The 11256-nt window shown below is 41.6% G+C and overlaps 1 protein-coding gene across 1 annotated transcript; it reads right to left on the bottom strand.

The window, feature by feature from the left end:
- Positions 1-532: 532 nt before the first annotated feature.
- On the bottom strand, positions 533-4675 carry LOC149204073 (uncharacterized). Its single transcript, XM_089397029.1, has 2 exons — positions 3334-4675; positions 533-2343 (listed from the first exon to the last, which is right to left on the bottom strand). Exons 1-2 carry the CDS (start codon positions 4673-4675, stop codon positions 533-535), a joined length of 3153 nt encoding a protein of 1050 aa, XP_089253155.1.
- Positions 4676-11256: the final 6581 nt, after the last annotated feature.

The raw sequence follows: 11256 nt of genomic DNA on the forward strand, positions 1-11256 counted from the left end.
CTACAGTGAAAACATTCTTCTGGACGCTCCATTGACGCCGAATGGGTCTTGCCTTTTCTGTTCACTACTTTACCACAGGAGCTCAAGTCTCTTTGCTTGCTGTAAGCAACTTCCACAGCACGCACAGGGCTGCTGTGCGCTTGTTGGTTCCCACGGACTGCCTGAAGAGAGGCGGAAGCAGTTTTGCTCTTCTGCTTGCGGGCACAGGTTTTCTCAGTGTGATGGAGAGGCATGTAGCCCGATCTATAAATAGAAGCTAACCACAAGTTAGAGGAGCGGGAAGGAGCCCTGCATCTCCCGATGCTCCAGCTCATGGTCAAAAACTTATCATGAATTACACAAGTGGTCTGTCGACAAGGACGACTTTCACCTGCGATTCGCTTGATTCCCATACTCTGAGTAGATCTCCCAATCTTGTTTCTGATCAAAATCTTTCCTACCATACCTGTTCTGCCAACTGAATTGATTGTTTGCCTGCTGTCATAGATTCTGCTATCCACGGTACACTTGCTGTTGACTGGATGAGGAATATTCATGGTAACGGTTGTAAGGAGGAATTATCGTTACAGCACAAGATACCTTTGGGGCGCTCGCAAGCTCTGTTGGCACACTTGTCAGCCTCCTTATTCAGTCCACGGAGGATATGGTAATAGGTGACTTCTGCCAATGAGGCGCTGAGGATCTGGTTCCTATAATTTATCTGCTGAAGCAGAATGTTCGGTGAGCTCAGCCTCTGCGCCATGAGTCTAATAATAATTGCTGAGTCCCCAAGCACTATTACCTTATTTATCCCTAACTTGATCAGCTGAGAGAGGCCCTGGTACAAAGCCAACCCTTCTGCCCTGTTGTTGGACAACTCCCCCAATCCCCATTCGAACTGAAGAATTCTTTCTCCGTTAGCATTGCAGATTAGACCCCCTGCGCCGGCTTGGCCCGGGTTTGATTTTGAGGCGCCATCAAAAAATAAATAGAACTTATTACAGTTTCTCAGCCAGCTTGCAAATTCGGTTTCCTTTAGCCTCAGCTTCCAACCCCTGTTTGTTTCTTTCGTTTGAGTCTTTCCTTGATTTAAATCCTGTGCGCTAGTTATGTTCTCTTGGGCATAACTGACCAGGTTCCTCTCTTCCATGCTGTAGTTGTTCATCTCTATCCTACCTTTGATGTGGATTGTGACTGCCTCCAACGCTAAGTGCTTTGCCTTGTGACAGATTGCTCTGATGTTATAGCCTTTCTCCTGGAATACCCTTCTATTTCGTGCCAGCCAGATGCGCCATAGGAGGGTTAGAGGAATGGCATTCCATATCCTTTGCGTCAATTTGCTACTTTTCTCTTTCCATGGACAATTCTTTCTCCATTTATGTATTGTATCTGCAATAGTTGCCTGAGGCTCCCATGGAGCATCCCCAATTGAGGCCATCTGTCTCCAGCATTCATCAGCAACCGAGCAATCTATAAACAAGTGTTGTATTGTTTCCTCTGACCTGCAGCAATTCGGACATCTTGATGGTCCCATTATGCCTCTTTTCTTTAAATTTTCTGCTGTTAGTATTTTCCCTTTCAGGAGCAGCCATATGAAAAATTTGACCTTGGGGGGTGCTTCTGCTCTCCAGACAATTTTCCATTGGTTCCATATATCCTGAGGGAAGGTGTTGTCACATAGATGCTGGTGCCCCGCTTTGGCCGTGTATTGAGTTCCAGTTGGGTCCCAACGGTAACCATCTTGCTTGCCTTTCTGAATCGGTGCTTTGCTGTGAAGGAGGTTCTTTAAGGCGGCAAGACTGGTTTCTAGCTCCCTAGGGAAAGCCGGGAACTTCCAACCTATCCAAGCTTGAGATTGGGTGTCCCATTGTGATATTTGATCTAGATACCATATTCCTTGTCCATTTAACCAGTTTATGGCAGGGATTGCCTCAACTTTTGATTCAATTGGATGCTGTCCTAGAATTCTGTCTGTGGAGAAATTGATGCTACTCCCCCCTCCTGGGACTTTTGAGATGTTTTGAGACATGAAGGGTATGGCTTTCTTGCATAGTTGCCAAATTTTTGAACTTTCTCTACTTGGAATATTGGTTTCCAGAAGTTGTTGCCTTGAACTGTTCAAGTATTTTGCCTCTAATACCTTCTTCCACCAAGCTATAGGCCCTGTGATCATTCTCCATATTATTTTAGCTCCAAGAGCCAAATTCAGCAATTTTGGGGATCTTATTCCTAATCCTCCCCTTTCCTGAGACTGGATGACATTCTTCCAGCTGACAAGGTTGAATTTTCTTTTTTCCGTTTTCCCTCCTTGCCAAAGGAAATGTCTGAGAGCTCTTTCCATTTTGAGATGGAAAACAGCAGGGGCTTGGCATAAAGAAAAACGATAAATAGGTAGAGAGGCCAAACCTGATTTGAGAAGAACAAGCCGTCCTGCTGGGTTCAGCCACATGGTGCCCCATTGTTGGATTTTTCTCTTTATTTTATCAAGGATTTCATTCCATGTGCTAGCTTTCAGCGGTCCCATACTTACTGGCATCCCAAGATAGGTGAAGTGGCTCCAGACAAGCTTGTAAGAGACTCCTAATATACTTGCAATACTATGAATGGTGTGAGTTGAAGTGTTCCAACCATATATGCAACTTTTTTGCTGATTGATCTTTCCCCCTGAGTATTCCATGAATTGGTCTAAGATCTTTTTGAAGCGCCTTGCTATAGTGGTGGACGCTCCTCCAATTAGGAGGGTATCATCCGCAAATTGAGAGTGATTGATGTTCTTTGTTCCTTGCTCAAATTTGATGCCCGTGATTAGACCTATTCTCCTATTGAAATCCAGGGTTTGGCTAAGGGACTCGGCCATAAGGATAAACAAGTAAGGAGACAAGGGACAGCCTTGCCTAAGGCCTCTAGAGGATTGAAAGGCAGCACACGGTCTCCCATTTATCAGAGGAGAGATCCAGGGTTCCGATATGCAGGCTTTGATCATTGTGATGAAGGAGGAGTCAAAACCCATTTTGTGAAGAACAACAAAAAGGAAAGAATGCCTTACCCTGTCGAAGGCATTGGCAAGGTCCAGCTTTAGAACAAATCCTTTCTCCTTTCTACTTATGCTTGAGTGGATAGCCTCTTGCACAAGAAGGATAGAGTCAGAAATGTGTCTATTGGGAAGGAAGCCTCCTTGGTTTTCTGAGATCAGGGATTGAAGATGGGGCTTGAGTCTAGTTGACAGGATTTTTGTGATTATTTTGTACGCAGAATTACATAGAGATATTGGCCGAAATCTTGAAAAGGTGGAGGGTCTATTTTCTTTGGGGATTAAGGCTAGATAGGTGGAGTTGGTAAATCCCCCCATTTTACCTTTCTTTAAAACCCAGCGTATCATCTTGACGAGATCTTTTTTGATCAGCTGCCAATACTCTCTGTAAAAGCTGATTGGAAATCCATCAGGTCCTGGAGCTTTATCTGGGTGAAGATTCCAGATCGCTTTTTGGATTTCTTCTTCATCAACTTCTTTCTTGAGTTTGCTGTTCATTTCTTGTGTGACTCCTTTGGATAGGTGTTGTAACAAACTTGAGTAGTCCTCCTCACCTTTATCCTCAGTCAGGAGGTTCTTGAAGTGATTGGTGGCTGCTTCCTTTATGGATTCCTGGGTATTGTAGCTGTACCCTTCACTATCTTTAATTGTGCTCACAGTGTTTCTAGCCTTTCGAACTATAGCCTGCTTATGAAAGTAAGAAGTATTTTTGTCTCCCTCCTGAAGCCAGAGCTGTCTTGACTTTAGCCTCCATTTTGTTTCTTCGTCCTTTATAGTTTGTCTCAGCTGAGAGTATAGTTTTTGTTCGTTCTCCTTGGCTTGCTGGGTCAGCCCAAAGGCTTCAATGTTTCGCTGCACTTCCTCCAGATCTTGCTTAATTTGTTTTTTGTTCAACTCAAGCTCTTGGTAATTATTCTTTGCCCAATTTTTTAAGGCCTGTCTTACTCTCTTTAGTTTTGTCTCCCAGATATAAGTTGGGGAGCCTTCCACATGTTGTATCCAAGTCTGCCACACCACGTCTTTTGCTGCAGATGTACGATTCCAAATGGAACAGTATTTAAATGGGAGAGGTCCAAGCTGACATTGACTATGCAAAGTGAGCGTTATTGGATAATGATCAGAGGCGGAGACGTTGAGGATATTTGACTGACCAGTAGTGAAAGTGGACAGGTAAGCTATGCTTATTAGGAACCTGTCGAGGCGCTCCATGATATTGCCAACTCCTATTCTTCTGTTGCTCCAGGTGTATCTTCGATTCTTAGGCCTGATATCTACGAGGTCTTGCTCCTGCATAATATTCTCAAGTCGATTTCTGAAAGGATCTGGGGTGAAGTGTCCCCCTCTTTTCTCGTTTGCATGCAATACCAAGTTTAGATCCCCTGCAATAATGAGATTGTTGTCTCGCTCTTCTTCTATACTGGCTTCCAGCGCGCTCCAGCATACTTCTTTCTCTCTATACTGGTTCGGAGCGTAAATATTGTAGATAACCACCGCTGCTCCATCTGTCTTACTTTCTAAGTTAGCCCGGATCCAGTTCTGGTGTATTCTGGTGGAGATGCAATTCCATTTATTACTGTCCCACATTGTTAGAATGCCGCCTGAGGCTCCTCTTGCTTCACTTGCGCATCCACTGTAACGCTTTTGCTGGTTGATGACTTTATTCATTTCTGATTGATCTTGTTTTGTTTCTTGGATAAGAACGATTTCAGGATTTTCACTTTGGACTAAATCCTTGAGGGCTGCTATCTTGGAGGGGTGCCCTAATCCCCTGCTGTTCCAGGATAGCATTTTCATCATGATTTACTGTTTACATGGAGAGGTGCTCGCCTCTCTTTGCCCTTGTTGTTATTTTCTTTATCCGAATGCCCAAGAATAAAGGATTCTATAGGAGTCTGAGAGCCCATTGCAATGTCTTTCTGGGCACTCTCTTCTCTCTGTTGTTTGGCCGATTTTCTGCCAGGCCCATGTTTCTTTGGAACATCACTGGGCGCCCCATGATCCTTTGATGAACTTCTGGTAATCCTGGTGGAGGGGGAGTCAGGAGAGGGGTGGGAAATGAGGGGGGGAGAGGGGTGAAGAGGAGGGTCAGAGGGGGGGAAATCAGGCACTGATTCTTCCTCAGAGAGGGAAGCGAAGGGATTAGAGGATGGGGGAATGGGAGGATCGGGAATCCGAGGGGGGGAGGACGGACGATGTAAGGAGGGCTGCTGGGAGGAGGAGGAAGGATGCTGAAGGGAAGAGGGTTGGAGGGGAGGATGCTGATGGGAAGGACCAGGGGCTTCAGAGTCCGAAGTCTTGAGGGGAAGGGATGATTTCTTCCTTTTAACAGTTTCCCATTGCCCATCTTGCTCTTCTGGTTCAACATTAACAATTTTAGGACATCTATTTGCAAAGTGACCATATTCGTGGCATACCTTGCATTTGAAGGGTATTTTCTCGTAATCCAGCTGCTGAATATGGCACCAGTCATCTACTTTCAGTTTGATTGCTTCCGGCAGTCCTCGACCCAGATCAACCTCAACACAGATCCGCGCACAAGCCTGCATGTTGTCTTTGGGTTCACTGCGGTCTATGTATTTTCCAACCGCGTTCCCTATTGCTTTCACAGAGTCATCCCCCCAGCAGTGAAGCGGGAGATGAGGTAGTCTAACCCAGACTGGAACCGCACTTGGTATATCTAGTTCAGGGTCGAAATCCGGGGTCCATTTATTGAGATAGAGGCCCCTGGAATCCATAAAGTAAGGCCCGTTTCTGAATATGAGGTCTTTATCCTCTTTGGTTTCAAAATGGAAGGTAAAATATCCTCTACCACAGAATCGGATGGATATTTTGCCCTGGATCTTGTCCGACCAATTTCTTTTGACCCACTTTTGCACTGTCTTAGGTGAAGGCCATAATCCTGTAAATTGTCCGATTAACCCTTTCTCTGCTAAGGAAATGGCTGCCATGCGTGGAATGGTCGGAGGCAGAAGGACTTCCTGTAATACATCTAGCTTCTTCACAAACTTGGTTGCTGTTGGTCTAGGTCTTTGCGGAGGAAGAGACTTCACCAGGTTTGAGAAGGCTCGTTGCAGCTCCGGATCCCCACTGGGCGGATCCGGAGGATCCATGGTTCAGCTCAGTCAGTCGGCTCCAGGCAGGCTCAGGCGCGGGCAGGCTCAGGCGCAGGCAGGCGCGCACGCAACAGCAGCAGAATAGACAAACTGATAGATTTTAAAGTTAATCTTGTAATTATGTCTGAATTTCAAGGCCTTAAAAATGTTTCTTTTTACTAAAATTCAAACTAGATGATGAAACAAAATCTTTCAATTCGATGAAGGCTAGCTATGTAGGGAAGAAAATCACTTAAATCATACATCAAACCAAATGTGAATATGTATTTATGACCATATTCAAATGCTAAATGAAAAATATGAACTCTAATCTTTCATATGTTAAGAAAATGCAATGCCAAAACAAACCTTAAAGGAAAATTTCCTTAAGATGTAATGATGATTTTTCTCTTTTTCAAAGTGAAACTATTGTAATCTAGTGCAAAGGGAAAGAGAATGAAAGAAAAACAATAAGTATGAAAATCACTTTCTCATCAATGATTCAAATGCAACACAAAATGTTCTGAAAACTAGGGAAAGAAAAACACCAGCTCAAAACATAAAAACTTCAAAGGAAACATTTTCTTTGATTCCAAAGAGACAATCAATTGTAATCTATCGCTTGTCAAATGAAGCTTAAGAAACTTTCACTATATCCTCTAATGAAAACAACTTAAGTCACAAGAATCAAAAGTAATATGCAAGCACGTTTGAACACACAAATACCTTTTAACTCAGGTCATCAATCTTTGATCTGAAGACCAACAAGTGTACTAAGGTTGACCTAGAAGACCTAGAAACCTAAAAGTCTAATCAAACTTGAAGAACACTCAAGCCAAGTCAAAAGGAAATTTCAAGAAGACATTGAGAGAGTCAATGAGAAATACACTGGTAAATCACAAGGAGAAGACAACTGAAACCGAAAATCAAAGAGAAAACCCTAAATTTCTAAGTTTTCTGCAATCATCGCACTTGTCAGTAGTAAAGTAGTGATCATCGCTATTGTAACTAAAAAACCCGTGATATCATCGTGACTGTAAGGCTCATATCTACGATGGTAGAGGAAAAGGACAAAGATATCTAAAATTTTCAAAAACAGCTCAAGTTAACAATATTTAGACATCTACTAGGAAATGACACTGACTACAAGCAAGAAATGAAGTCTAAAAATCAATGGTTGACCAAACTCGTCAAAAGAGAAGGTGAAGGAAAGGAAGGAAAGGGTCATAGGCTACCCAGTGGAGTCATCATTTTATTGAAAAGGTTAATCCTCTCTACAAATAGAGACGATCCCTCTAGCCCAATGAGTCGGTCTAGCAACTGAAGGGACAATTGACTAGACATATTCCCAGATTATGATTGAAAAATAGGACAAGAGAGAAGGCCTACCTTGCTTTGATGCTAATCCAATTTCCTTTGTTGAGATCCTCGAACTCCTTGTGTCAAGGTCTTTCTCCTACTTCTTTCAGTGCTTATTTACCCACACAAACAACCAAGAGACAACAAAACATGCCAAAACCAATAGAAAAATCCAATAATAATCTATTTATTTGATCAAGGAATGCCAAACCAATACATACATGAACATATATATATTTTGGGAAGATGAACCATTAGTTGTATTATTATTTAAAGAATAAAGGGGAAGCTTACAACCATAGATTTGATGTTGAAAGTCTCTCCTTGAGGGGTAATCCAAGTCCAATCCAAGAAAATCTCTAAAATTCCTTCTCCAAGTCTAATGAGTAACCTCTAAGCACAAGCTCGACATAGGGGTGCAAATGGACATAGATCAACCATTTGGGAATGGTAGAGGGGAAATTTATAGGCTGGGAGAGGGAGTTAGACCTCCTCCAAAGATAGGATTAGGCCCACATCTTAAGGAGGTAGCTCATAGGGATGAGACCAAGAGGTCAAATTAGGAGGATTCGACCTCATCTATGTGAAACCACCTCCAGCTCGCCAATCTCGAAGCTTTTAGATCATGAATATTCTCATACTCTTTGTGAAAAATGCATGTTTTAGACCATCATGGTTATGAGAGAGAATAGAGCGATGCCATTGCTAGCTTAACAAGGTGCAATAGGAGATCATCGTGGTTTTGAGCTTCATAAGGGCGATGATCTTCATTTTAGGGTTTCATGAGCCATTTCTTCAGGGAAATCTCTAGATATTTTCCAAGAAAAGTTAAAGGAGGGATCTGAGTTGTATATATTGATGAGTATACTATATAATGATCATGTTTTAGACACTTCAGGGTGTGTCACAGGGAAGTGCAAGAGGTGTGACAAAATATAGTGTAACAACATGTTTACCTCTACATCAGACCAAGGAATATTTCAATGAGGATTGGGCCATGTTCTAAGTTAACACCGCAATTTTATGGCTCATTTCAGATCTTAGAAATATTGGGGCTAGTGGCTTACAAACTCAACTTTCCACCCATAGTGAAGGCACGTGATGTTTTCCATATTTCTTTACTTAAAAAGTATGTTTGTGATGTTAGTCATGTTGTTGATTGGTTTGTGATAGGGTTGGAATCCAAGGGAGAATTCTAACTAGAACTGTAGTGTATTCTGGATCAGAAGCAAATCAAGGTGTAGTGGAATATTTTTGGACCAGATGAAGCCACTTGGGAAATGCATGATTAGATGAGGGTATCATACCCATTTTTATTTTCTATGTAATTAAATGTAAAAAGAGCTATGTATACATATAAATCTCACTATTTAATTTTGTGTTTGGTTATAGAAATTGTTGAATTTTGAGTTCGGGTAGAAAGCATTGTTGAATTTTGTGTTTGGGTGCAAAACATGTTGAATTTTGTGTCTAGGTGTAGAACACTATTGAATTTTTTGTTTGGGTATAGAATACCAAGGACAATGTTCCTCTAATGGGGTGGGGTCTGTGACAACCCTTTTTGCTACCCCTCTTGTAAATATTACTATGAATTGTAATTCATGAAAATATTATGGAAATGTAAACAATGACTGGGTTGGAGGATTGAACATGGATTCAGAGGTTTTGGGAGGGAGTTGTTGGTGTTGAGTGTAAACCCAACCCACTACATTTATTTCACCACTTATCTCCCCAATGAATTAATTACAATTCAAGTACAAGCAATGAAGTGAAGTATGGGCTTCTTGAGTAAAGGATAATCCCATACAATCCTTGTCTCATAGAATGTCCTAAGAAATTCAACACACAAGGGGTAGACAAGAAGGAAAAATAAAGAGGTATGCGGAGAGCATATGAAACATATATACATGAGGAGAATGACTCTTCGATAAGTGGAAAGTGTGGCATTAGAGTGGGAGCTCATAGAAGAGAATAGAAGAGCACAATGTATGTGAGAGAGAAAAAGAATGCTAAGGAGTGTGGTGTGAAGTGAAGATAAGAAAAGAGCAAGAAGAGACATAGTGTGTCTTGGATACCTGTAGGTTTAGTGGGTGGAACAACAGTGTACTCTAGATCCTTATTTAGCAAAGTGGAGATTGTGAGTTTTGAACACTTGCGAGGTTTATCAGGTGGGAACATGGTGTAATATGGATCCTTGTTGAGTAGGTGGAGACACTATAATCTATGAATTTATGTAGTATTTAGCAGGTGGAAACATTGTGTGCACTAGATTCCTATAAGCAGGTGGAGACACTATGAGATCTGGATTGCTGTGTGTGATCTGGTTGATTGGAATCAATATGAATTCACTTGAACAATTAAATCCTTAGTATCTAGACGTAATAGACTCCTCCCACATTTACCCAATATAACTGGCCTACCAAGGTAAACATGTGACGAAGATTTACTATGATATGATTCAAATTCCCAAGTACCATTAAGGAAGTAGAATCGACAACCCAAAACCAAACTGGCCTTCCTTAGGAGCTACAGGACCCCTAGGGGCTAACCAACCACTCCAGATGTCCAACCCCTGAGTTATATTGATTTTAACTTAACTAAACTCCCATTTTCTCCCATGGCAAGCCCTCCATGCAACTGTGACCCTCTATTCACTCCCGCAACAAGGCCTCCATGTCATTACAAACGTTTTCACCTAGTTCTATGCCAGGGACATCGAGATTTAAGCTACTTTTTAAGGCTAGTCTCAAGATCATTGCCTATAACATCATAAAACTCTCAGGAATAATAAATGACACATGGAAAAATCATTTCACAAAAAACTTAAATAAGAACTTGACCTAACCAGACATAATGATGAAAAACATTCCATCAAAAATATCATGAACATGTAATGTACATGTCGTAAATACACATATGAGCATAGGGGTCTCATACTTATATGAGAGTCACCAATAAGGTTTGATGACCTCTCACAATAGATACATTATCATCGATTAGGTCATTCATTCATTAACATTTCATCTACTAACCAAAACATGATGAGAGCCAAAACTCAATATTGTCATAAAACCATGCCTATAACCAACATATAAACAGATAAAAAAAAATAATATAAAAACCATCATAGCCAAATATTAACAAGTGCATTTACACATAGAACAAAAGAGGAAAATAAATCTTATTAGCATATTTAAATCCAACCAAATCAGGGACTTCCATGTACCACTCAACCATAGATTGGTTTGAACCAAATATTTCTTTCAACCAATCACCCTTGTGCCATATTCCAAACATGAATGTGGGATCTCATGGAATAAGCCAAGCATAACCAAACCAGGGCGTCTAGAGGCCAAACCACCTCAACCCACAACCAGTGATTCCACCTCAAGGTCGGACATCACTAACCATCACCAGATTAGTCTCTACCCAAGTTGTCTAGGGCTCCAGAGTGTTTGTTTAAACCCAACTTCCAGGACTAGTATCTCAAACCACAATTATCACTAGAATCTACAGAATTTGTCCAAACAAGGGTTCTAGGACTAGTAACTAAACCCACAAAAGGCTCCATAAACGTTTGTCCAACCAAGGCTTCTAGGACTAGTAACTCAACCCAAGTTGCTACAGGGCTTCCAAATCATTTGTCCAACCAAGGCTCCAGGAACTAATAACTCAACCCACAGCCATAGGGAACATGAGAACTAATCATAAAACAAAAGGAAAAACCCACAACACCATGACTATCCAGGAATGGAAAGGCTAGGAAAAACCACTATCAATCCAAGCAATCCTCCA

The sequence above is a fragment of the Pinus tabuliformis genome, chromosome 1_2 (assembly GCF_031772625.1).
Source record: "Pinus tabuliformis cultivar Carrire ecotype Pingquan chromosome 1_2, CPIR1, whole genome shotgun sequence".
Taxonomy (NCBI): Eukaryota; Viridiplantae; Streptophyta; class Pinopsida; order Pinales; family Pinaceae; genus Pinus; species Pinus tabuliformis.